This window comes from Globicephala melas, chromosome 13 (genome assembly GCF_963455315.2).
Source record: "Globicephala melas chromosome 13, mGloMel1.2, whole genome shotgun sequence".
In the NCBI taxonomy this organism is placed as follows: Eukaryota; Metazoa; Chordata; class Mammalia; order Artiodactyla; family Delphinidae; genus Globicephala; species Globicephala melas.
In genome coordinates this window covers 64,870,808-64,897,140 of record NC_083326.1, presented here as the reverse complement: position 1 = coordinate 64,897,140, position 26,333 = coordinate 64,870,808, and the positions used below count along the sequence as shown (strand labels likewise).

The 26,333-nt window shown below is 58.3% G+C and overlaps 1 protein-coding gene across 2 annotated transcripts in view; it reads left to right on the top strand.

Annotated features, from left to right (window-relative positions):
* BCR (BCR activator of RhoGEF and GTPase) overlaps positions 1–26,333 on the top strand; it is a 99,526-nt gene that overhangs the window by 43,082 nt on the left and 30,111 nt on the right. For both annotated transcript variants that reach the window (XM_030836201.2, XM_030836202.2), the window contains exons 2-8: positions 6,806–6,972; positions 12,525–12,629; positions 12,968–13,153; positions 18,509–18,616; positions 21,441–21,501; positions 22,682–22,734; positions 24,986–25,126. In XM_030836201.2, coding sequence (XP_030692061.1) covers positions 6,806–6,972; positions 12,525–12,629; positions 12,968–13,153; positions 18,509–18,616; positions 21,441–21,501; positions 22,682–22,734; positions 24,986–25,126 — 821 coding nt within the window. The remainder of the gene's footprint in view (positions 1–6,805; positions 6,973–12,524; positions 12,630–12,967; positions 13,154–18,508; positions 18,617–21,440; positions 21,502–22,681; positions 22,735–24,985; positions 25,127–26,333) is intronic.

The following is a 26,333-nucleotide window of genomic DNA, read 5'->3' as shown; positions in this document are numbered from 1 at the left end:
TTATTTTCTCCTATAGATTAGCACAGAATATCGAGTAGAGTTCCCTGTGTTATACAGTAGGTCCTTGTCAGTTATCTGTCTTACATATAGTGGTGTGTGTGTTCACCCTTAGGCTTCTGATTTATCCCTCCCGATCCATTCGTCAGTTGAGGGATAGTTGCATTGTTTTACCTTTTGACTGTTTTGAAATATTGCAAACGAGAGTGCTCTTTGAACATTCTGGTACAAGTTTTGGTTTGAATGCCTGTTTTCATCTCTTTGAGTTACATACCTCAGGAGGGTAATTGCTGAGTCATACGGTTATCAGTTCGGCTTTTTAAAAATGTCTTCGCTTTGAAATGTGTTTGGAAGGTGACCGAACTGGGCAGGTCACACGGCGGACCTGGGTGTAGTTTTTCTCTCGGAGACTCAGTTTTCCTGTCTGAAAAATGGGCATCTGGAAGTTCCTGCCCGCTAAGGGGATGGGGGGGGGATTCAAGATGATGTGGGTGGGTGGCCAGCCCTGTGCCTGGCCCAGAGGCTGTGCCGGGCAAAGGTCAGCAGGTATTTGGCAAAAATACGCACTTGCTACATCAAAGATTTGAGGGTTTTTCACTGTTTGGGGAACTTACTTCCCTGTAGCACCACAGACATCCTCTGACTGTACCCAAGTTCTGCTACAAATCAGTGAGCCAGCCTTGGACACGGAGCCCCAGGACCAGTGGCCCATCCCACAGATGGAATCTGCTCTCAGCACACAGGGCAGCAGGAGGAGGAAGGCTCAAAACTCAGGATGAGTGTGGGGTCCAGAGTCAGCTGTGTCTCGTGGAGCCTGTGGGCCCTTTGGTGAGACCTGGACCTCCCTCCCCGCCCAGTTTTCTGAGCCTCTCCCAGAGGGGCGATGCCTACCTGGCAGGACCCCCGCAAGGATGTGAGCTGCTATCTGTGAAAGTACCCAACACTGCACCACCAGCACCACTGTGCTGCTGCCCTGGGACCGGGAAGGGGTGTGGGACCGGGAGAGGAGGGCAGGAGCCGGGAAGGGGGCTTCTGCAGACACCATGCGATGTGGTGAGGGCTCCAGGGCTGCCTCACGCTGCAGCTGACCGAGACGCAGGAAGGAAGCCAGTATTTGATCTGCTTTTAACTCTGTAAATAAATACAGCCCAGCCCTCTGCTGGCAGTGTCAACGGGGATGGAGACCACCCGCTGCCAGGGTCTTCCTGTCGCCCCGCCCGAGTTCCCGGTGCCCCTTTTCCTGTTCTGTCTTCTATTTTTTTCTTTGGCCGCGCCACGCAGCTTGTAGGATCTTAGTTCCCAGATCGAACCCGTGCCCCCTGCAGTGGAAGCACGGAGTCTTAAGCGCTGGAGCGACAGGGAAGTCGCCTGTTGTGTCCTCTTGACCCCATGTGTATTTATCAGCGAGCCACTCCCTGCTCCCCAGGCCTCTCTCCTTCGTCCCTTGTCTGTTTTGGGCAGGGAGGGCTGACAGCTGTAACCTTTGCTCCTCCTGAGGGCCTGCTCCAGACTCATGGGGTGGGGAGGGCACGTTGACCTGAGGGGTGGGACGGGGCTGGGATCTCGCAGCAGCAAGGTAGCCGAGGTGGGAACTGGGGACCCTCCAGGCACCTCCGGTCCGGGAGGGCCCCCCTGCTCGGCTGCCCCCAGGAGGTGAGCAGCCAGAGGTCCGGGCACACGTTTCATGGGAGTCCTGCAGCGGGGGTCCCGCAGGGCCCGGCAGAGGCCTCGGAGGGGGTCTTGCTCCCTGAGGTGCAAAAGCAGAAATGAGGAGGGGCGTGTCGAGGCTCCTGGGGGCCCTGTGCGGGGCTGAGGGACTGAGGCTGGTCCGGGGGCAGGTGGCGCTTTCCGGGCTGGTGTGGCGTGGCTCTGCCAGGGCAGGGAGGACAGCGTCGGGGGGCTGCAGGCACGGATCTGCGATGGGCCAGGTCCTCCTCTGACCTCAGGAGCCCGGCTGGCAGGGATCTCATCCATCCTGGCTGGGGAGAATGCAGGTGGACAGGGAAGAGGCCCGGGAAGGGGTGTGTGAACTCAGAGGAGAAGGGTGGCTCGGACCCGGAGTGGCGTGCGGCTCTGCCAGGTTGACGGGTGGGTAGCGTGGTGGCAGGGGCTGCCCTTGAGGCTGCATTTACAGAGAAAGCCCAGGCTTCCCTATCGTCTTTATTGCTCAACAGTACAGGTGGGAGGGTGTCCCGGAGCCTATGGCCATCACCCAGACCTCTCTCAGGGAGCACGCCCTTGGAAGTTTCAGTTCTATGCTTATTTTGTGCTTATTTTAGGTGTGATTGCCGAGGGGCTGCTAGAGATTAAGGGAAGCTGCCCTCCTTTGCTCCCCCGGTACTGGCACCTCACCATTCCCACTGGCGGGAGGGGCTTAGGAACGTGTCATGTATGTAACATAAAGTGGACCACTTTAATCATTATAAGTGTGCCGTTCAGTGGCATTAAGTACACTCACGTTGTTGTGCAGCCATCCCCACCATCCGTCTCCAGGACTCTTTTCATCTTCCTGAACCAAACTCTGTCCCCATTAAAAAGTAACTCCATTCTCTTCTACCCCCAGCCCCTGGTAACCACCATTCCACGTTCTGTGTCTATGAATTTGACTGTTTAGGGACCTCATATAAGTGCAGTCATAGAGTAAATTTGTCTTTCTGTGACCGGCGCATTTCACTTAACATGGCATCCTCAGGGTTCATCCACGTTGCAAGCAGATATTGGAATGTCCTTCCTTTCTAAGGACGAGTGCTATTCCATTGTATGGATATATGGATAGACCCCATTTTGTTTATCTGTCACCCATCGATGGCTCTTGTGAATAGTGCTGCTGTGAACTGGGGTGTGCAAATATCTGTTCGTGTCCCTGCTTTCAATTCCTTTGAGTACATACCCAGAAGTGGGATTGCTAGATCATATAGGAATTCTATGTTTAATTTTTTGAAGGATTTTTTTAAACCAGTGTCGTCCTTGAGGTGTAAGAAGGGGATGGGACCTGGGCACCGACTGGGACCCCCACCCCCGGCCGAACTGACCCTTTTCCTTCTGCTTTTTTGGAGGCGGGGTGGAGGCTGCCTTTTTTCCTTGCATTGGAGGATGGATTTTAGATTTGCAGAGTGCTTGGCTGGAGGCTGCTGAGCCAACTTGCCTGGAGAGGAGGTTTCAGATTTCACTGTGCAAACCTTTTTCCACACTAAGCCGGGAGCTGTGACTCAGCCTCGCTGCCCCCTCCCCTCCCTCCCCTCCCCCTCCCTCCCCTCCCCTCCCTCCCCTCCCTCCCCTCCCCTCCCTCCCCTCCCCTTCCCTCCCCTCCCCTCCCTCCCCTCCCCTCCCTCCCCTCCCCCTCCCTCCCTCCCCCTCCCTCCTCCCTCCCCCCCCTCCCTTTCCCCCTTCCCCTCTGGCTCTGAGTTGGGTTGAGCCTCCTTCATCTCACTGAGTCTCTAGAAGCCATGGGATCCCAGGCCCATGCCCGCTTCTTTCCTGTGTTTGGCTTCAGCCTTGGGTAGAGCTTTGCAGGAAGTGCCTGGCCTCAGCGCCACCGTGTCACCAGGTGGCCAGGCCCAGAGAGGTTTTCCCGCTGGGTGTTGCTGGCAGAGGAGGGGAGAGCAAGGCCTCTCTTTCACTTTGCTCTGGTTCTGGGGAGACAGTGGCTTTCCAAATCCCCAAAGAATGCACCTTGTGCTCAAGAGGAGGGGGACCCCTGTGGTGTGGGGACCTCAGGTATGAAGACCCTCCCACAGGGTGAGGGGAAGGCAGGTCCCTGTGTGCTGGTTAGAAGCGGGAAGAGGCAACTGAGGGCTTTCTTCCCGCCCATCGCACTTGCATCGGAGCAGTCTTGGGGGGTCAGTGAAATGAGGGGTGCTGAGTCCAGATGAGCTGGACAGTAGACTGAGCCCTCAGGTGGGATGCAGGAGGGGTGGCCAGCCACCCAGAACTCAGGCTTAAAAGCATCAGTTCCTCAGACGTTGGTTTGGGGAGGTGTGTGCAGAGGGAAGATGGCTGGGTTTTTAGTTGCCAGGGAGCCTCTTCACTACGCCATGGCATCTGGCTGCAAACCTGGCCCCTCAGTCTCACCTGGTGGGGGTGAAGCATCCACGTCGGAGCCTATGGTCCCCCTGGACACGGGCCAGCAGACCCTCACGGGGTGGGGGGGATGACTTGGTTTCGCACCAGGTTGTAGCCGGGATATCGTGGGACCAGCACGTGGTTTCACAAACATGAATTCTTGCAGTTCTTGGGGTGAGCCTTGGGGCCCTGAGCCTGGCCCTGAAGTTCTTACTGGAGACTCAGTGTTGATTTGACCTTGGTCATGAGCTCAGCGCAGTCACGGGCCTGGAAATCAGGTGGCGTGCTCAGTGTTCTTCCAGGCGATAAAGAATATGTTGACTTTTTAAGATTGTTATTTTTTATTTTATTTATTTATTTTTTATTTTATTTTATTTATTTATTTTTTTGCGGTACACGGGCCTCTCACTGTCGTGGCCTCTCCCATTGCGGAGCGCAGGCTCAGCAGCCATGGCTCACGGGCCCAGCCGCTCCGCGGCATGTGGGATCTTCTCGGACCGGGGCACAATCCCGTGTCCCCTGCATCGGCAGGCGGACTCTCAACCACTGTGCCACCAGGGAAGCCCAAGATTGTTATTTTTTTAAAAACAGTTCAAAGGTTCTTAGGATATGTGGATGCTGGTAATTCTGAGCTAATGGAAAAGCCGGGCGCAGAGGAGGAGTTGGGGGCAGAGGATGGGACCTGTTGAAGGAGGTGGGGAGGGCGTGGCCGGCCGCCCTAAAGAGTGACAGTGATGTTTTAGAGCTGAGGGGTCCTCTATCCATTGTCGAGTTCACGGGCCCAATTTTAAGTCAGCAAAACTGAGACATGGACGGCTTAAGTGAACCGCACCATCTCAGGTGTGCAGCCCCCTGGACAAGACCAGAGCCTCTCGCTTCTGAGACATTCCTACCACGGCTTAGAGCTGCCCACCTGCCCCACCTGGAGGGTGAGTCCCAGGTTGCAGGGCCAGAGCAGAGAGCCCCGTGGCCCAGGGGGACCATTCAGGTTCGCGGGGAGTGAGGCCTTGGCAACTGAAGCCTTCCGCCCGTGCCCAGCTGCTGTCAGAAGCAGCTCCCGTGGTTGGCACGTTTCGAGTAGGGGTTGCTGTAATTTAGGAAAAGAAGGCCTCGTGTTTATTTTATTTAAACAAGCAAACAAACCTGTGATTCCCAGAAGGAAGTGGAAGCTGGAGTCAGACCTGTTTTGGAGGGTGGGGTATAGAATTAGGATTCTGCATTAACAGGGTTTTGTGGTTTTTAATACAGTTGACCCCTCCCCAGCTGTCCTTGGGGATCCTGAGTGAAAGCTAGTTAAGTGCCTTTGCAAATTCTCAGGAGGAGGAGGCAGAACTTGACCATGGCCTCGGACTATCCAGCAAGGACAATACAAAACCCAAAGTCCAGGGGGTCTGTGGGTGATAACACAACAATCTTGGTAACTAAAGCCCCTATGATGGTCCGTGGATTAAGGGTCCATGGGATTAAGAGGTACCAGGGTGCCTCTGTGCAGCTCTTGGGGTCCTCCTGCTACACTCACCCCAGAACTAGCCTCTGCTGGGACCCTCCTGTGGACACACACACAGGCAGAACCCAGCCTGGCCTTTGCGGCTGGCACCTGAGTGCAGACACCAGGGACACGGGCGGATCGGCATGGCAACCAGCACAGTGCCAGGCCGGGTGGGGGTAGTGCAGGATCTCTGCCCTGGCTGTCTGCTGGGGTCCGATGGGAATCCTTTACAGCCACCAGGGCCCAGGCCACCCCGGGCATCTGACTCGGTCTGTTTTCAAAGCTCCCCAGGTGACGCTGCCCTGTAGCCAGGGCTAAGGACACCTGTTAGAAGGCATGTGACCAGCTGGGACTGGAGGTGGAGGAATGGGGTGAGGCAGAGGCGTGGGAGGGAGCTGGGACTTTGGCCGTGTGGGCGCCCGCAGCTCGGTGGCCGGTCTTAGCCTGCCATGAGCTCCTCCAGGCTGCCCACACGGAAGGAAGTGAGAACAGTCACATTTCAGGCTCTGGAAGCCCGAGAGTGGCCCTGTGCTGGGCCCTGTGCCCACCTGGCCTGGGCTGCTTGCAGGTGAGTCATGGTGACGTGACTTAACCCAGTTGGGATGACCTCTTGGAAATCCCGGGTGCCCTTTGGAAGGGGTCGAGAAGTGGCCCTCATGTGAGATTTGGAACAGGCTGGGCCATTGTGAGTTGATGTCCCAGTGAGGGGCTCCCCTGAATTAGAACAGTTCTGGGAACAGAGCTACCAAAGGGCCAAGGGCTTGGAAGCACGTGTGGGCTTTGTGGTTTGGCCTGGGATGGGGCTGACTGCCGTCAGGTGCCTGTAGGAAGGTGTTAGCTCTATAACTAGGTACCCCCAAATAGGGAACCTGCTGTAGCATAAGCCACTCTCTGTGCTCACAGGGACACTCGGCTGGGAGAGGCCTGCATCCTGTTTCCTGGCCCTGCACCTAGGTCAGCAGGATCAGGTCGGATCCCACAAAGGGAAAAGAATGTCCCTGACGGCAAGACACTAGCGTTTGGGGTCCACCTTTCAGGGCCCCCTCCCGCTGCCCCACAGCTGTCGAAAGCCCAGCCTCTTGTCGCCTGACCAGGGGGCTGCTGCTTCGTTCCCTCCTCGCGCTGCCGTCTTTGGGTGCCGTCAGTTGTGAAGGTGAGGTCAGCCTACCTGAGGCCCCTGTTCCACGCCTGTAGGTGACTGGTGGGGCGTGGAGCCCCTCTCCTGGCTCTAACACAGGCTGCTTCTCTGCAACATAGATGCACCATTCGGGACGCCGCCGGGGTACGGCTGTGCCACGGACCGGGCCGAGGAGCAGCGCCGGCACCAGGACGGGCTGCCCTACATGGATGACTCACCCTCCTCCTCGCCCCACCTCGGCAGCAAGGGCAGGGGCAGCCGGGATGCACCGGAGTCCACCAAAGTGGTGAGTCCCGGGGTGGGAGGGCGGGTGCCAGCAGTAGCAAGTGGGTGATGGGACAGCCAACAGTCGGAAGTCAGTCACTAAAGCCCTTATTCCCCCATCTGGTGCGTGGGGACCGCCTGCCGGGAGCATGAGCCGGGGGGTCGTGGGGCTCTGTCGGTGGGGCATGGACGAGGCAGGCAACCGTGCTGAGGCCCAGAACTCGGCTGCCGTCTAAAGCAGCGGAAACTGGGGTGGTGGCCCCAGCAGGGTGCCGAGCAGGGTGGTGTCCACACCCAGAGCACTGGCCCCTTTTTGCCAGAGGAGATGCTGACGTGACTCATCCACTTTCCAGGGTCTTTCTCCTGAGGTCTCATTGTCATTAATGGTCCCGCCATCACCTCCACTCTACAGATGGAGAACTGAGGCCCCGAGGTCCATGGCGAGTGCAGGCCGGCGCATCCTGCAGGTGCCTGTCTCGTGGACACACGGCTGGGGTGGTGGCGGAGCTGGTGAGCCAGCCCAGCCTGGCTCAGTGTCCTCACGCTCTCAGCGGTCCCACGGCTCAAGCGGGCACTTCTGAGGTGCATTAGGGCCCCGCCAGGCACCCCTTTGACCTGTCGGGGTCTTTCCTTTTGGTCTGAGAGGGTGCTGTCCTTGGGGCACCTCTGTCTTTCTGGTCCCACTGTCCCTGAGGACACACACCTTCCCCCTTCTGCTTAGCTTGTTTCTGGGTAATCTCCACTCTGAGTTTAAAACTGAGAGAGAGGGACTTCCCTGGTGGTCCAGTGGTTAAGACTCTGTGCTTCCACTGCAGGGTGCACGGGTTTGATCCCCGGTCGGGAAACTAAGATCCTGCATGCCACATAGCGCAGCAAAAAAAAAAAAGAGAGAGCGAGTGAGAGGACTCTGCTTTTCCATGTGGCTGGAAGCATATCTTTTCACTGCAGTGGCCTCTCCGCTGGGCTGGCGCCTTAGCTGCAAAACTACTTCTTTCTTTAGCTTTTGTGATTTCTGAAGACCACCGTGCTGGGCAGGCTTCTCGTCCTGAAACGGGAGTGGGAGGGGAGCCCATGTGTAATGCATACCTCCCTCGTGCAGCTTCTTACCAAACAGCCAGTTTCACCATTTTACAGACGAGGGGACTGAGGTTCAGAGAGGCAAAGTGACTTGCTTGAGACCATACAGCTACCAGATCTGAAGCCTTTCCAGCCCCTCAGCTGACAGTCTTTCCCTCAACTGCCTTGCCTTTTTTTTTTTTTTTGCGGTACGCGGGCCTCTCACCGCTGTGGCCTCTCCCGTTGCGGAGCACAGGCTCCGAACACGCAGGCTCAGCGGCCATGGCTCACGGGCCCAGCTGCTCCGAGGCATGTGGGATCTTCCCGGACCGGGGCACGAACCCGTGTCCCCTGCATCGGCAGGCGGACTCTCAACCACTGCGCCACCAGAGAAGCCCTGCCTTGCCTTTTTTTGATGCATCCCCTTTCTTCCTGTGTTGTGGGTGTCAGTTGGTACAGACAAGCATCCTTACGGCTGAGCCCTGAACTTGGACAGTCTTCCCTGTCCGTCTGTGGTCCCTGAGGGTTGTCTTCCCCCCGCACCACCTCGCTCTACTTCAGGCCCCTTGAGGAGGCTGCTCTGCCCTCCCTGCGCCCCAGGCCCTGTGCGGCTGGATGCCCACCTACCTCTCCCTGGGCTCCTGCCCTCAGACCCCTGCCACACTGACTTGGGGTTCTGCCCCCCCCTTTTAGCCCCCAGTCGAGGGGCTTGCCTGCTGTGGAGCCTGTCCAGATCCAGTTGCTCACCCCCTCCTGCCTCGCAGAGCCCACAGGCGTTTCTCACATTACACACGAGGCTAGAGACTGCACCTGCTTGCCAGGCCTGGGGGCTCCAGTCCCCAGCAGGCCACCTGGCTCAGAGAGGTGTCAGGAAGCACCTGAGTGAGATGGGGACTCGATCAGAGGAGGGCTGCACTGTTTTGTTCCAGAAGCCCCGTGGTTAGGTGCTTGGAGCCCCAGGGTGGGCACCCTTCACTCCCCTGGAGACAGGCACAGCCCTGACTTTCCGGGTCCCCCGTCAGCTCTGCAGTGAGACTTCCTTCTTTCATCTTTGATTATGGGTTTGAAGACGATGCAGCTGTCACTTTCTAGCACCCACAGAAAGTATGGTGGTCTTGAGGTCAAAGCTGCCTCATCCCCTCAGCCAGGGGAGGGGTTCCCGCTCATCCCTCTCCGTCCCTACCTTCCTGGGCGGGGCTCATCCCCGGCTGCCGAGCTTGGGCCCTTTGAGCGGTGAGCTGTCAGGAGGACCTTCCTGGGGACTCCATGGCAACTTGGGGCCTCGGTGGCCTCCTGGGGTGCAGGTCAGCTCCGTGCATACCCGTCCCCAGGGGTGGGTAAGGGGTCAGCAGAGGCCAGGCCCCCCCCTCGCCTGGGGCACTGTGGAAAGGATGCTGGTGGCCATGTAGGGTGGATCCTGGTGACCGAGGCTGTCCCAGCGCTGAGCGTCAGTGACATTCTCCGTCCCTGGTCGTTCTCAGAGGTGCCTGCCAGTCTTGCCTGTGTTTCCCCTGGACCCATGGCTATGCAGTGCCAGCCAGCGAGTGTCAGGACAAAGATGAGGGTCTGGGCATCACCCCCGGCTGCTATCCTGTGGGGAGGTGGTGTCCTTTGTTCTGCAGCTGTGCTGACCACCACATCCCAGCCGGGAGCAGCCAGCCCTCACGGCCCAGGTTCTGCGCCTCAATCACCCCAGGCCCCGGGTGGAGGTGGGCCTGGCAGCTGGCTGGCTGGTGGCAGTTCTGTTCCCCGGGTCCCTCCCTCAGCTTCCCTACCTTGTTTTGCCACACCCAGTTCATTTTTTATTTTTTATTTGTTCTTTTAGCCTCAGGGTTGTGTTGCCTTGCCCTCTCCCCTCCCGGGCAGCAGTGAGAGGAGGCCTCCTTCCTTCCTTCTTCCACTCGCCCTTTTCCTCCAGCCTCCTCCCGCGGTCTCCCGTCTGGACAGGGTGCATTCACGCGCCCTTCCCCGCGCTGGCACGTGCCGAGGTGGGGTTGTAAACATCGCTGGTCCCCGCCCTGGCCTTTGCTCTCTCTTCTGCACTTCCCCTCCACCCTCTCTCCTCCGGGTGGGGTGGGCCAGTGTCCAGGCCGAGCCGAGCCGTCCCTGTCTGCTGCCACTGGCCCGTTTGAGGCTCAGGAGAAGGTTGTAGTCTGAGGAGAGGTGCCCTCGCCCCCGCCCAGACGTTCCCTTGAGCTGGCTGCGCCCTCTGGAACGGAGAGCTGGACGGGGCGCTGCCCTGCCTACGTGCCTTTTCCGCCCGGCTCTCCAGGCCGCGGCGGTGGGAGCAGCCCCACTGGCTGTGCTCACAGTAGTGGGGCTGTTCCCGGGCGCACGAGCCTTCACCCTGGACCCGCTGGGAGGCACGTGCAGGGTCCGCGCAGTGTCCGCTGGGAGCTTGCTTCCCCGAGGCGCCTCCGCTCGCGACGTGGCCTCTGTGATCTGAGGTGAGAGGAGATGATGGGATCCCTTCACCCTGCACATCTGTGCTGATAGTGGTGGCACTGGGGGCCCAGAGCAGCCTGCGTGGATGGTCCTAGACCCCAGGACCCGCTTGTCTCACGGACAGGGGTTCCCTGGAGGGGCCCTTGGAGCTTTGTAAAGATGCGGCCAAGCCAGGGCCCAGCCGGCGGTTCTGGATCCTCTCATTGGTTGGTTTATTCTGTGAGTCTCCGTGGAGCGCCTGTGTGTCCCGGGCACTGTGCCCCAGAGGCTCCCACCCTTGGAGCCGCTGCCCAGCGTGGTCTGGACGTGGGGTCTGGTGTGGGATGTGGGTGTCCTTTCCCCGGAGTGGCGCTTAGCCAAAACTCTGCTGGCTGTCCCCGATGTGTGCACACGCAGCTGCCTCCCGTTCACCCACAGGCTGGGAAACCAATGGCGGAAAGCACAGGGCTGTTACGTCCCCTCCTCTGGACACAGGGCCCCAGACATCTGGCGCCTCCCTCAGACTACAGTGAGGCCGGTCAGCACAGGCCGGGCAGAGGGAGGGCAGCCTCAGCCTGGTGGAGCACAGGCCATGGGCACGGCCAACCTGACACCAGATTGCCTTGTTGGTGGTCCAGGAGCAAGTGAGGGGTGTGGCCAGGAAGTCGATGAAAACAGCAGTTTCATTGCCTTTGGAATCATCATCTGTATGAGTTTCCTGGGCATCTGTAATAAAGTGCCACAGACCATGTGGCTTAAACAACAGAGGTTGATTTATCCCAGTTCTGGGGGCTGGAAGTCGGCAGGGTTGGTTTTTCCCGGGGCCTCTCTCCTTGGCCTAGAGATGCCCATCTTCTCCCTGTGTCTTCCCACTCTGTGTGTCTGTGTCCTAATCTCCTTCTCTTGTTCTTGTTTATATTGAGGCATTGACATATAACATATCCGTTGTAGGTGTACAACATAACGACTTGATATATATATATATTGTAAAATGATCGCTAACCGTAAGTCAGCATCCATCACCACACGATTACAAATTTTTTTTCTTGTGATGAGAACTCTTAAGATCTATTCTTTCAGCAACTTTCACGTATACGATACAGTATCATTAACTGTAGTCACCGTGCTGTTCATTGCATCCCCAGGGCTTATTTATTTTCTAACTGGAAGTTTGTACCTTTTGATCGCCTAGTCTCTTCTTAGAAGGATACCAGTCATTTTGGACTAGGGCCCACCCTAGTGACCTCATTTTAACTTGATTACTTCTCTAAGGACCCTTTCTCTGAACACAGTCACATTCTCGGGCACCAGGGACACATTGCCCCCGTAGCACCATCACAACTAGGGATGGAACGTGGTCTTCCAGCCATCTTGGACCCTCCCCCCTGCATCCAAGGACACGTCAGCTCTGTGCTTCTGAGGCAAAGGCAGCAGAGCATCACCCAACATACAGTAGGGGCGTTTAGTAGTAAGGAAGGGGGGACCTTGCCGTAGCCCACATGTATGCGGGTCCAGAGTCTGGAAAGCAGGCTCAGAAGAGCAGGTTCAAGGGACAGAGGCCCTGAACCCAGGGGATGGGGTTTCCCTTGGGCAGGTGGCCACAGCCCCCAGCCCCACCACGGTGGCTGGGAGGGAGGCGGTGCTGCCCGGGCCTGATCGGTCCAAGGGTCTGGTGGCAGTGGCACAGAGGCCGGCGAGGCAGGGACCGGGAGAGGAGAGGGGAACTGCGGAAGGAGTCGGGGTGGCCGTGTGGGGAGCCCGACGCCCCCTGGGCTCAGCCTCTTCCAGGACAGCCAGTCCTCGGTCACGGGTAGAAGGTGTGGAGAGAGGCCTTGCCCGCCCTGCTCAGCTCCAAACTGCCCGTTTCCTGGTGTCAAGACCACGGGTGGCCTTTGGCTTAGCTGGATGACCATCCAGAATTTGCAGCGACCACAGTCGAGCTGACGTGCCGGGACCCCCATGCCTTCCTCATTTAATCCCACCTGGAACCTTCTCGGGAAGCTTGTCCTCAGGTCGACAAGCTGGCTTCCTCTCTGAGAGGGGCCGCCTCGAGCACCCTCCCCCAGGTCTGACTTTTGTCCGTTTCTCCTGCAGAGTGAGCTGGACTTGGAAAAGGGCTCAGAGATGAGGAAATGGGTCCTGTCTGGAATCCTGGCTAGCGAGGAGACTTACCTGAGCCACCTGGAGGCGCTGCTGCTGGTGAGGAGGGTGCAGGGGCTGAGCGGGCAGGATGGGCCCTGGAGAGCTCTGCTCACGCGTCCCATGTCCCAGGTCAGCCTGGGAGCAGCCCACCCTCCCAGGATCCTCGACACACCTGTGGGCAGGCAGGACATGCCACCTCTGTGGAGGTTGGGCCTCCCCAAGGGGCAGTGGATGCCAGTGAAAGACTCGGGTACCAAACCAAGCTGGCTTTAAATTTTTATTGTTAATGGAATTTAAAAAATAAAAGCACGTGTGTCACGTGACCACAATGTACTTGACAAGTGGCGAGCCCTGACACCTGTGCTGCCCCGCCAGTCACCTGTGCCCTCTTCCAGCCCATGAAACCTTTGAAGGCTGCTGCCACCACCTCTCAGCCGGTGCTGACGAGCCAGCAGATCGAGACCATCTTCTTCAAAGTGCCTGAGCTCTATGAGATCCACAAGGAGTTCTACGACGGGCTCCTCCCCCGCCTGCAGCAGTGGAGCCGCCAGCAGCGCGTGGGCGACCTCTTCCAGAAGCTGGTGAGTGACCCGGAGCAGAGACCCGGCAGCCTCCTGGGGGTGACGGGGTGACGGGCGGGGGCCAGGCCTCTCCCTGAGCCTGGTGCCACCTGCGGGCGAGGCTGCTGAGGGCATGATGGGGAGGGAGAGTCCTGGACACATCTTACTGCCTGGGATGCCGAAGGGGGGCTGTGGGGAGGGGGTGCCGCCACAGCACCACTGCTGGACCGCGTGAAAGCGAGGCTTCCCTCCCTCTGCTGGCCCCAGTGACATCTCTGGTCCTTTCTGGGTCTGCTCAGTTTTACTCAAGGTTCCCAGTCTCCAGACTGGTCCCCTCTGGACCACAAAGAAGCCGCTGCCCTGGGAACAGGACTCAGACTCTGGGCAGGGGTACTGGGTCAGGCAGAGCCTGGAGGGGCAAGCACAGGTAGGGACAGCGGGGGTTTGTTGTACTTTATATCATTTTTGCAGTTCTATGAATTAAAGGCTCTTGAATTAATCAAGAATTAAAAAAAAAAAAGTAGTTTGGGGAGGGAAGGCTGTTGAACGAAAGGGTCATACGAGAGGAGCCCTTGGGTCCCCAGGGGGTCCCTACTGAGGAAGTGGTGAGACCAGGCCTTCCGTGTGGCCCCAGCTCCCGCCGCAGCCATTTTGGGGACCTGGAGGCACGTTTAATGCTAGCGACTGTGACAGCAGCTCCCTGGATCCTTGCAGGAATCAGGACGTGCCCTGTGGACAGGCTGGAGGAAGGCAGGAGGGCTGGTTTGTACCTGGGGATGGCCATGCCGGGCTGTGAACTGAGGGACCGTGAGGCCCTCTGGTCCCCAGGTAGTGGGTTCAGCTCTGATCAGGGGGCTCCAGGGGGCCTGCGGGTGCCCTGTCTCAGCTGAGCTGAGGCAGCCCCACCAGGCAGGTCCCATCTCCACCCCGTGCAAGTGAGGAGGCCGAGGGGCAGGAGGTCACCTACCCAGATGGTACCCCTGGTCTGTGTGCCTCCAGGAAGAGTGCTTTGCCCCTGCCTTCAGGGGCATAATACTGGAGGGTGGGTGGTGCTGGATGACAGAACAAGGGTTTCTGCAAGGGCTCAGTGGGCCCAAACTGGCTGGGAGTCCATTCGGCAGACGTAGCTCTGGATCCCTGGTTACAGGGAGGGAGAGGCGGCCGTGGGGGCAGGTCAGGGACCTTCTCTGGCCATTTGCTGACCTCGGGGCCCACGAGGAGCGAAGGATTCGGCTTTGAAAAAGTCAGCGGGATTGGGAAAATCTAGTAATCAGATGAAGCGGGTTGGTGGACCCTTGGCACTAGCCCAGCCACCCCCGGAAGGGACCAGGCTCGGTGAACACTGAACTGAGACGTGGGTAATGAGGACGATGGAGAAAACTCTCAGACGGAGCTGCCGGAGCGATGTTTGTCTTCCAAAGTGTGAGGTTCATGTGTGAGGAGGCCCCCACCTCTGGGTCTAAAGGGGGAGCCAGTCTCTTTAGGTGGAGGCTGGTGGGGCATGTCTCTATATAAGGGGCAGCAAAGAGGCCACCTCCCAGCACCGCGAGCCCCCATCCTGGGATGCCCTCGAAGGCGGGTGCTGGGTAGGCCTGGGTGACCGGGATTCCACCTCTGAGGACCCCTAATCCTGATTAAAGGGTTGCCCGGGCCTCCTGTGCTCTTTCCCTGGAGTGTTCTCCCTCCCGAGGGCAGCCGGTCCTCTGGGGGTGGGGTGGCCAAGGTCACCGGGCCCTCTCTAAGTGCCCAGAGCACGCGGTGAAAGAACGCCAGCCCCCAGCCCTCCTGGGCCGCCCAGACGCCCAGCTGGCCCACCTCCACGCCAGCCCCCAGCCCTCCTGGGCCGCCCAGATGCCCAGCTGGCCCACCGCCACGCCAGCCCCCAGCCCTCCTGGGCCGCCCAGACGCACAGCTGGCCCACCGCCACGCCAGCCCCTAGCCCTCCTGGGCCGCCCAGACGCCCAGCTGGCCCACCGCCACGCCAGCCCCCAGCCCTCCTGGGCCGCCAGGATGCCCAGCTGGCCCACCGCCACGCCAGCCCCCAGCCCTCCTGGGCCGCCCAGACGCCCAGCTGGCCCACCACCGGCCTGTCTTGGCTCATGCTGGGCTCCGGCATTCCGCCCGGGTGTGGCTTTCCTGTTGGCCACCGCCCCGGGCTGCAGACTCTCCCGCCCGAGACCCCTTTCCCGTGGCCAGAGAGCGGAAGGCTGTGTTTTGACGCAGGTGCTCCCCATCGTTGAAGCCCACATCTTTGAAGAATTGTGTTGTGGGCAGAAACTGCAACCACGCTCTTCCCCAAATAACACTCTGAAGTCACTCGGAAACTGAAAAAAAAAAATTTAATAGTCTGATGAACATCAGAATTTGGAAAGTTTCCTCTGGTTTCCCTGGTGTCCTTGAACTACCTTCACGTATCAGATGTTGCAGCGCAAAGACGTGGGGAGAGAGGTGGGGCCGCGGTGGGAAGTGGAGCCCCAGGAACCACGTGCTGCATGTTCACGTGTGTGCCGCCAGGGCGGGGCACTGGGTCTCCCCAAGGACAGACAGACACCGTCCCCGTCCCTTTCAGATCAGCACTGCGGGGTCAGGCTCCCCAGCTAGGAGAGTCTTAGGACCCGAGGAGCCTGTGATGCCCCAGCCCTGGTACCTCTGCTACCCGGGAACTCATGAGCCACACCTGGTAGCTAGGAAGCCCTGTCCTGACGGCGCCTTAACTCCCCTTCCTGTGGGGCTGTGGGGTATTGCTACCCATCCGGGGGCTTTGTTTCTGGCTGAATTTTTATCAGCTCGGGTTTTTTGTTTCTAATCATTTCAGACTTCCTGAATTGTTGCAAGAATAGCACAAAGAACTGGGTGTGCGCCGGATATACCAATTGTAACATTTTGCACTGCTTGTAACACTTTGCCACATTTGCTTAATCTTTAATCTTTATCTCTTTCTCTCTCCTTTGTATACACACCCCCCACCCCCACCCCCACACACGCACACATGCTGAATGGTTTGAGAATAAAATGCAGATCCCTCTGCCCTTTTACCCCTAAATACTTCATCGTGTATTTGCTAAGGACGTGCTCTTCCACAACCCACAGGACGGTCCTCCATCGGAGGACGGTTCACAGTTGAGTGATACTATTATTTAATATGCAATGCTCCTACAGATCTCTCCCAAGTTAGCCATCGTGTTCTTTGTAGCCATTTTCCTTCTGAGTGGGATGCAGTCCAGGTCACGAGATGTACGTGGTTGTCAGGTCTCCTTAGTTTCTTTCCATCTGTACCAGATTCTCAGCCTCTGCTGGTCTTCCACAACCTTGACATTTTTCTGAAGGGTGCATTCTAGTTTGGGTCTGATGTTTCTTCAGGAAAAGATTCAGCTTCTGCGCTTCTGGCAGGGAAAAAAAACAACAAAACCCTGCAGTGATGCTGTGTCCTGTCGGTGCCTCACATCGGGGGGCACGTGATCTCCATTGGTTTATCGGTGCAGCTCGGGTTCTGATTAGTGCATGGATTGCTTGGAACCTCTCAAAAATCACGTGGAAGATGTGAGCTCCTGGAAGAGGGGGCAGGAGAGGTAATGAAAGGGGTTCTCCTCCCGAAGACCCTGTGTTAGTTTACTAAGGCTGCTAAGTCCAGGTGGCTCAAACAACAGAGATCTATCTCCTTCCATTTCTGGAGTCTGGAAGTCTGAGATCCAGGTGTGAGCAGGGCTGGTTTCTCCCGAGACCTCTCTCCTCGGCGTGTAGAGGCCGTCATCTCTGTGTCCTCACGTGGTCGTCCCTCTGTGTCTGTGTCCTAATCTTTACTTCTCATAAAGCCCCTAGTCAGATTGGATCAGGGCCCACTTGAATGGCTTCATTTTTGCCCAATCACCTCTTTAGGTCCATCTCCACATACAGTCACATTCTGAGGTGCTCAGGGCTAGGGCTTCAACATATGCATTTTGGGGGGACACAGTTCAACAGTGATATCCCCTCAGGACCCGGCTGAGACGTTGCCTCTTTAGAGAGACCGCCCTGACCACAGTATGTAAAGCAGCCCCGCTGTTCTCCTCACCTGCTCTGCCTTCAGCCATCTGCCACATTACTTGTTGCTTTACTTATTCATCGTGTGTCTCCTGCTCGCCGGCTGCGCTGTGTCTGAATGATTCGAGGTGACAGTGCCTCAAGCAGGGCCTTTGTTTTTGTGGGGGACGCTCCGTGAGTGAGGGGGAGGGGGAGAAGGCAGGGCTCTGGGTCCGACCGGATGGCAGGGAACCTGGCATCTGGAATGCAGCGACTCGTCCAGGTAATCAGTGGGGCCAGGCAGGGCCTCCTCCAGCTGCTGCTTTTTCTCTCGCGCCCCCAGGCCCACACGCAGCCCCCTCAAGGAGCGAGTCCAGAAGACCAGACAGTGCCAAGGGCATCTGGGATTGCCATCTGAAGAAACACAAAATTCAGTATAAATGCAAATGCATGTAGAAATAAAATTTAGGCTCGATGCAGACCAAACACCAGGATCAGCAAAAGCCTTGGTCCTCCCGCTCCTGGTCGGCTGCAGTGGGAGGCCCGGCCAGCAGGTCATGGCGTCTGCCCTTACACCCCAGGCCGGGGTTTCCCTGCTGCCTCTGGAGGTGACCTGGGGCCCAGCAATGGTGGTGGCTGCGCACAGGACACCTCCCCCCAACCATGGAAGTCTTTACTCAACTGAGTGTCAGAGCAGGAGGCCGAGTGAGGAGACACTCTATTAATGCCTTTGGTTGAGAACAGGACAAACAAACACCTCTCGCCTTGCACGCGGCAGCAGAGGTCTCCCACCTGCCAGGTGTGTAGCATGACACCTGGGCCCCGTTGCCAGGTCTGGGCTGGGCTCATGTCTGGGCAGCGTGAGCCCCTCTTCTCCAAGGGCAGCTCAACTGAGTGTTTCTTGCGTGTCTGAAGAGATCAGATAGGAGCAGAGCAGTGGCCCCTCAGGCCAGGGATGGGTCCACTGAGGTCTCCCGCTGCCAGGATGCGAAGGGGCCGCTCCACCCCACCTGCTGGAGACGCTCAGCCACATTCACTGATATCCTGGAACTTCAGCTGCTGCTGGTGGCCTCATTTAAATGAGTGGGGTGGGAGGATGAAGAGAACTGCTACCCGCCCGGGGCTGTGAGTCACTTCTCAATGTGTCGCTTTGGAAGCAGGAAGCATGCTTAGCGCGTGGGGAGGGGAAGCAGGTGGGAGGCAGTGACAGCGTGGAGGAGCTGCGTTTCCCACAGCCCTGCACTGTCTGCTGCACCTGGGCTTCCTCCAGAGCCGTGCATAGAAGCCCGTTACCCAGAGGGATGGAGACTGCCTGTCCCGCACCTGTCCCACACCTGCCCTACACCTGTCCCACACTCTCTTCCTTCCTCCCTGCAGGCCAGCCAGCTGGGTGTGTACCGGGCCTTTGTGGACAACTACGGAGTTGCCATAGAAACGGCTGAGAAGTGCTGTCAGGCCAACGCTCAGTTTGCAGAAATCTCTGAGGTACGCGTGACGCTGTTCAGACAGGTGCGCCCCTCCACCTCCTGAGGGTGGGCTGTGGGCTGGTCGTTGGCACACCGTGACCCGGGAGAAGAAGGCACAGCAAACTAAGGTCTGGTTGTGAACCTCAGCTCTGTTTCCGGATGCCTGTGGGTCGTCATGAGCAGACAGACGGAGCAGCCCGAGGAGCACCCTGCCTCGCCAGCGGCCAGGGCCCAGCTCTGGGGTACCCCGGACAGACTTGCACTGTCTGTGTGTAGTTCGGGGTGTCCATAGTTCTGCCCCATTAACAGAGGTCTCGACACTCGAGTCCTGAGGCCGACTTTGCACCTTGCGGATGGAGAGCAGGTGGGGAGGTGTCATGCTCTGCTCCTCTGGGGTCTGCATCCGGCCCGGGGAATGGGGCTGGTGTGCGTTCTGTCGACCCGCGTGGGAGGAAGCTGCAGGCTGGGCACTGCATCGGCCCGGGGGCTCTGAAACCTCAAGCCCTGGAGTGTTAGCACAAGGGGCCTCGGAAGAGCCCCCTGGATGCAGAAGACGGGTGGCCATCGGGGGCCGGTGGCCATGCCAGGTCCTCCCTGCCCCGCTCCATCCTGCTTCTGCCCGTGGCAGTTGAATGATACTTTCTTCTTCCCAGGCCTGTAGTCCTCAGAGCCCTGACCTGCCTTCCCCGCCAAACAAGGATTCTGGGTGGGAAGACCTCCAAGTGAAACCCCAGCTTTAGGAAGAGAAACGGAAACTAGAAATAGGCAGGGGAGGGTCTCTTGCTGGGATACGATCGTACCCCGACTGTCACACCTGGGCTTTGTTCCAGGGGATTTGTGCTGTTTTATAATTTATCACGGGGGCTGGGCCCTGTGGGTCCCAGCACCGGCGTCTCCCATGGTGATAACGTGCCACACCGTTCCCCAGAGCCCGTGGGTGCCCTGCTCCCCACCTGGTGCCTCTGGTAACGGGCTACATGCACCCAGGGCTGCAGGCTGGCTCCACACTTCCCTCTGAAGCTGCCCTCGTTTGCCTGCAGCATTGGGTCTGTTCCTCTCTTTAGTTCATTAAACTAGCAGCCCGCATACTCCTAACAGCTGGAATGCTGGCGCCAAGTCCCAGGCGACTTTGACAAATTAGAGTCATAATCTTTTAAGAGCAGGCTATGGTTAAATGGAGCCAAGTTCACGTCCACCAGGACAGGTGTCTACAGAGGAGGGAGGAAGCGACGGTGGGATACCAACCGGGAGTCACATGGTCCCACCAACCAGGCACAGGCACAGGCAGCAGGACGGGGTTCGGGGCGGCCAAATGCCGGTTCTGTGAAACTTTTACCATCAGGTGGTATCCACTTTGGTTTTCCATCCATGTTTCAAAAAAGCCCCAGAGAAATTAGAGCCACACAGACAGTGAAATGAACCAAAAGGACGCAGAAGAAGCAGGCCATTTAGAGGTGTGGGGAGTTGCATTCTGCGGGGTCAGAGCTCGGCCATGGGGACTGGATGTCCATCTCCAAGGACAGGCAGGGTGGAGCAGTGGTCCTTCACGTCTCCCAGGACTGGCCTGAGAAATGGGTGTGCTGCAGTGTCCAGTCAGACTGGAGTTGCCTGAGATGGGTTCTGCAAGCTCGAGCTCCCCAGATAAAAAGTAGGTAACAGGAATCATGTGAAAAGGGCTTCCGGAGTCTAGTCAGTTTGGGAAATGTGGGGTTAAACCAAACTTGTAAGTTTTCTCAAGGCAGGCCTCCCAGAGCCCCGAGATGCTCAAGGTGCCCACGTTCATCGCACCTTCCAGGGGCCCTTGGCGCGTGGGCTGCTGCCCTGGCTCATGTGAGCGGCACCTAATTTTTGCAGTTTTGAGCTCTCACACCCCCTCATCCCCCCGCCCACCCTCTGGGAGCTGCTGAGGCAGATGGATGGAGGAGTTATTGAGGGGAGCTAAATTCTCAGGAGAGGCACCAAGGTGCATTGTGAGTTTGGCCCCCGTGAGCTTAAAATACACTATGTTTTCTAGTCCCAAGAGGTTTCCCACAGCCTGAGAGGTTGGGACGGTCATCTCCAGGCCCCTTCCCATTCCTGTGCTGTGTCTTCTGTTCACTCAGAAGTCTCGTACTGGGATTAGCCACAGCTTCTTTCCAGAGACTATTTCAGGCACACAGGGACCTTTTATCCACATTTCTCTTGGTACCTTGGACCAAATCAGCAGTGCCTTTGACACGGTTGTGTTGAAAAATGACCCACCCACTAAAAAGCTCTGCTTACTTCCTGGGCAAGGACGTTTGCAAAGTCAGGGGAGGGGAGGCTGGGGTGGAGGCAGAGTGCATGCCAGCGGCCTGCCCTGGCCTCCCCGAAGCTGAGTGCTCTTCTTTCTGACCCACCAGCCCCTTGCACGTTGTTTAACTGCTCCAGGAAAGCTGATCTGTGCACCCAGGAGGGGCATTGCCAATTGCCTTGGTTTGCAGGATCCTCTGCGTCAGAGGTTCTCAACCAGCGCTGATTTTGTCCCCTGGAGACACTTAGCAATGCCGGGGGACGTTTTAGATTGTCACAGCAGGAGGAGAGGGTGCTGCTGCACCCATAGGATGCTATTCAACATCCCAGGGTGCATAGGACAGCCCCTTAGAATAGAGAATTTCTGATCCTGATGTCAGCAGCGTCATCCAGGGCGAGCGTGTGCTCAGTTGGCCCCGTTCTGCAGGCTGTGGCCCAGAGGTTTGCCACATCTAGGCTTCTCAGCGGTGAGAGGAGGGTGAGAGTTCTGCTGAAGGTTCCTGACCGTGAACTCACTGACACATCAGAGCTGCTTCATCTGCCCTGTGGAAAACGTGCTTTTCTCTTTGCAGAACCTGAGAGCCAGAAGCAACAAGGATGCCAAGGACCAAACGACCAAGAACTCTCTGGAAAGTGAGTTCTCCGTGCCGAAGCCCCTGCATGCCCCTGTGGTGGCGGCCGCTGCCAGCAGACAGGAGCAGCCAGGGCACCCAGCTGGGTCACACTCCGGCCCCTCTGCTGCTCCAGATTTCCAGTAGTGGGGGGTGGGGGGATGGGGAGGGAGCAGCACTGGCCATCGTGGGTGCGGAGGGACAGGGTCAGGACCTGTCGCCACCAGTGGGGGGTGGGGGTGGGGCAGGGAACCAGGAAGGGGTGGGAGTTGTCGGAAGCCCACAAAGCAGGCACTGCCGGGCATTTGCAGTGTCATCTTGTCCCAACGGCCCTGCAGGAGGCTCTTGTCTTCCCTTGTTTCAGATGATAAAACAGGTTTAGGGTGGAAAGGACCATGTAGAACGCAGATGCAGAGTGGCTGGGCAGGGGTCAGGGCCAAGTGTGTTTGCCCTCATCCCTCTGGGCAGAGTGAGCTCAGGAGCAACAAGGTACTTCCCGTTTCTGGCTGTTAGGGTCTTGGGAGGAGTTACGCTCACAGAGAACAGCAGACGAGGGCCGGGGCCACAGCTACACCGCCCTCTGAGCCGGTTTCCCCCATTTCTGTAAAATGGGGATAACAGTGCATGCCCTGCACTAGTCGTGGGGGTTCTGGGCGGAGCTCCACCCTACATGTGAGAACACGTGAAGCGCCTGAGCCCGTGATGGGCTGTGCCCACCATGGAAAAGCGGGGATGGCCCTGGCCGGTTGGGGCTCCATGCTGCCGGCGTCCAGGGGTCCAAAAACGCTTATAAAACCAAGAGCCGCATCTCAGCCTCAGGCTTGGATACGCACGGAGAGCAGCGTGCTGGTCAGCACCCCCGGCCTGGGATCTGCGCCGGCGCTTCCTCCCCAGAGTGCTGGCCAGCTCCCTGACCCAGGCCGGGGGGCCGTCAACACGGAGGCCTTTGAATGCTTGCTGCTGTCAGCCACGCAGGCTCGGGTTCTGCTCAGCCCTGGACCTGGCACTGGTGTCACAGACTGAAGGCTCACAGCCATGTTTCCGACCTTCCAATGCGTCGGGTTCAACCTTGTCACTGAGCGGAGGGGAGGTGGGGTTCCCAGGGAATGTGGAGGCTGAGGCTGCCCCCACCTCCACCCTTGCAGTGAGGGTGGGTGGGCAGGCGGGCGGTCAGCCTTCTCTCACCCTTCGTCTCTCCGCAGCCCTGCTCTACAAGCCTGTGGACCGGGTCACGAGGAGCACACTGGTCCTGCATGTGAGTCCCTCGGGCCCGGGGCCTCCTTGCCCTGGGGTTCTTGGCTTCTGTCCTGGGGCTGACACCGATATCTGTCAATTTTGCCCACCTGCCCCCTTTTCTGCCACGCACCTGTACTGAGGATGCAGAAGTGAGGCACCTCTGCCATCCCTGGGCTCCTGGGGGTGGGAGGGGGGAACGCAGCAGGCTCGCCAGGTGTTGCAGATGCCTCATCAGAGCGGGTACAGGTAGGGAGCATCCCGTCCCACATGGACAGAGGCTTGTGGGTGGAGAAGCTTCCCCGGGGGAGAGGGCGGGGACACATAGCACAGCTTGGAGCACCAATGGCAGGTGCATCCCGCGGCTGTGGTCAGACCACATTCTCCAGCCAGGAGAACGTGTGCGGAGAGGGTGTGCAGGGAGGCCCACCTGGCGGGGCTGCTCCTAAAGGCAGTGGGGAGTCACTTGCACATTATTAAGTGATCGTCTTAATACTGAGAAACAAAAGCAGGGGAAAAAAGGCCCCCGATCCTGCCAGGTGATCCTATTTGTCTGTATTTAGAGTAAGTCTTACATGCACATTTTTTTTTTAAATAAATTTATTTATTTATTTTGGCTATGTTGGGTCTTCGTTGTTGCGCGGGCTCTCTCTAGTTGCGGCGAGCAGGGGCTACTCTTCGTTGCGGTGCACGGGCTTCTCATTGTGGTGGCTTCTCTTGTTGCGGAGCACGGGCTCTAGGCACGTGGGCTTCAGTAGTTGTGGCACGTGGGTTCAGTAGTTGTGGCTTGCGGACTCTAGAGCACAGGCTCAGTAGTTGTGGCACACGGGTTTAGTTGCTCTGTGACATGTGGGATCTTCCGGACTAGAGCTCGAACCTGGATCCCCTGCACTGGCAGGCGGATTCTTAACCACTGCGCCACCAGGGAAGCCCGACATGCACATTTTTTTAAAAATGTACAACCAAGTCACAGAAGTGTTTGAAGTGTCCGTTTCCTGTCTTGCTTCCTCCGCACAAAGGAGCCACCACCACAAGGATCTTTATGCCAACACACGTGGCATCTTTCTAAATCACTCAGACGGTGTTGTGCTGTGCATACCATTCCACATGTGGCTTTTTACCCCTTAATGTTATATTGTGGCAGTTGTCCCACTTTGGCCCAAACAGCTCTGCCTTGTTCATTTTTAAGCTGCGTGGTTTTCCATCCAGTGCACGTTTCAGAACTTCTTACCATCCTCTGACTAAGAGTTCCTGGATGGAGGGAGATAAGCTGAGATTTGCGGTTTGGGAGGCTCTGGCCGGTGGCCCATCAGAGTCCTGGAGATCCTTTATTTGGTTCCCTCACCACGATGAGCCCAGGCCTGGCAGGGGGAAGCCAGAGCCACCAGGAGCGGTGGGGGGGGACTGGGATCCCCAACACCAGAGCCTCCCCTGAGCTTACTTCATCTCCCCAGGTTCTCTTTGCTCTAGGATTTGGGAGCTAAGAGGGTTTTGTTTCTCTGAACCAGGAAGCCGTAGACTTTGAGCACAAATTATGTGCATTTGCAGTAGAGAAGGATTCTCAGGCTCTGATCTAAAAGAGGAGGAGCCGGGGGCTTCCCTGGTGGCGCAGTGGTTGAGAGTCCGCCTGTCGATGCAGGGGACACAGGTTCATGCCCCGGTCCGGGAAGATCCCACATGCTGCAGAGCGGCTGGGCCCGTGAGCCATGGCCGCTAAGCCTGCGCGTCCGGAGCCTGTGCTCTGCAACGGGAGAGGCCACAACAGTGAGAGGCCTGCGTACCACAAAAAAATAAATAAATAAATAAAAGAGGAGGAGCTGGGAAGGTCAGGGGCTTTCTCCTGACCTCACATGGACCGGCGGACCAGGATGGGTTCTGCCCCAGGGGACCTGTGACAATGTCCAGGGAAATTTTTGCTTGTCACAACCACACGTGAGGGGGCGCCACTGCCATCGAATGGGCAGAGGCCAGGGACGGTGCCAGCATCCTCCAGTGCCCGGACAGCCCCCACCAAAACCAGCCCTGCATGTCACCAGGGCCCAGGTAGAGAAACCTGCCCCAGACCTGTAGCGTGGAGCCCCTCTCTGCAACGTGCAAACAGCATAGGCTTGTGGGGCGCCGTTAGGGGCCTGCTCCCGGCACAGTGCTCGCACAAGTGCTGCCGCGCGGCCCAAGCCATGGTGAGAGGCGGCCCCAGGTCACACCCAGCGCGTCTGCGGCTCTCACAGCAGAGATGCCGGGGCTGCTCTGACTCCATCCTTCGTCCAATGCAGGACTTGCTGAAACACACCCCCTCTAGCCACCCCGACCACCTGCTGCTGCAAGACGCCCTCCGCATCTCGCAGAACTTCCTGTCCAGCATTAACGAGGAGATCACGCCCCGCCGGCAGTCCATGACCGTGAAGAAGGGAGAGGTGAGCGTGGCGGCCGAGCAGAGGTGGGCGTGGGGCCCACTGTATCCACACAGCTCAGCCCAACACAGAAACGCCTGGACTTGGGGGCCCTTGACCCTGGCAGGGTGAACCCAGGCCATTGTGCAGGGCATCGGGGTGTGGTTTCAGGGGTGCGGGCCTCACTTGGGGGGTTATGTCCCGGGCACCGCACACCCTGCCGGATCAGGGTCCCCAGCTAAGGAGAGCGGTGAGAAGGAGGATGGCATTTGTGTGCTGGGGACCACTCGGTTCCTCTTGAGTGTTCTTTCATTAACATACAGTTAACAGTGGGTTTAAGGACTTTAAAGCGGATGAAGGGGAGGGGCGTGTGGTTTGTGTTTGCGGCCAGAGAACAGCTGGAGAACGAAAGTGGTTGACTTCTTCGGCCAGGAGGGCTCTCCTTCCCCTCCTCCCTCCCTCTCTGACAGCCCATCCCAGTCTCCATCTCTCTGCACATCGTAGATGATAGGGTGTGGAACAGAGGGGCTCAGACGCCACCCCTGCCACCTCCGCTCCTTCCCGGGAGGGGCCCAGCCCGGTGCCAGGCAGCTCGCAGCGAGATGGCAGAGGTGTGCCAGTCAGGGGCGGCGTCTAGTGTGAGCATCTTTCGTTGGAAGCGGCACCGCGGGGCGGGGGGGCGGACCCGCGGCCTCTGGGGTCTCGTGCAGGGACAGGAGCCGTATGGCCCAGCAACACGTGGGCTGGCAGCAAACCTTACTGTAGCTGCCGCTCGGAACCACTCCTCTTCCCGTTAGCGTGCCAGGTGCTCGGCGGCGCCGAGGCTGACCCTCCAGGACTTGGGGCTGGCGGGCAGGCTGCTCTCAGCCCTGTGCTCCCACACCTGTGTGGGAAGTGGTACCTGAGTGCTCGGCCTCCCTTGTCTGCAGTTCACACGGTCTCACCAGACTCGGGATTTGCTTCCGCCAAGACTCCTGTCCCTGTCGGGTTCGTGCTGCCTGGTCTCCCCTCCTGGGACACCATGCTGTCTCGCAGGCAGTTCCTTTATAGGAGCACCGCCCTCCTGGGAAGCAGCTGTGCGAGTCCTTCTGTGGGTGCTGGGTCTGCGCCTGTGTCTCCCGCTGCACTTAGGTTCCCCGGGGAGAAGCGCCTCCTTGCTCTTCAGGTCATTGGAAGCAGCTGCCTTCGGGAATTGAGGAAAATCAGATGTCGCCTGGCAGTTGTCAGCCAG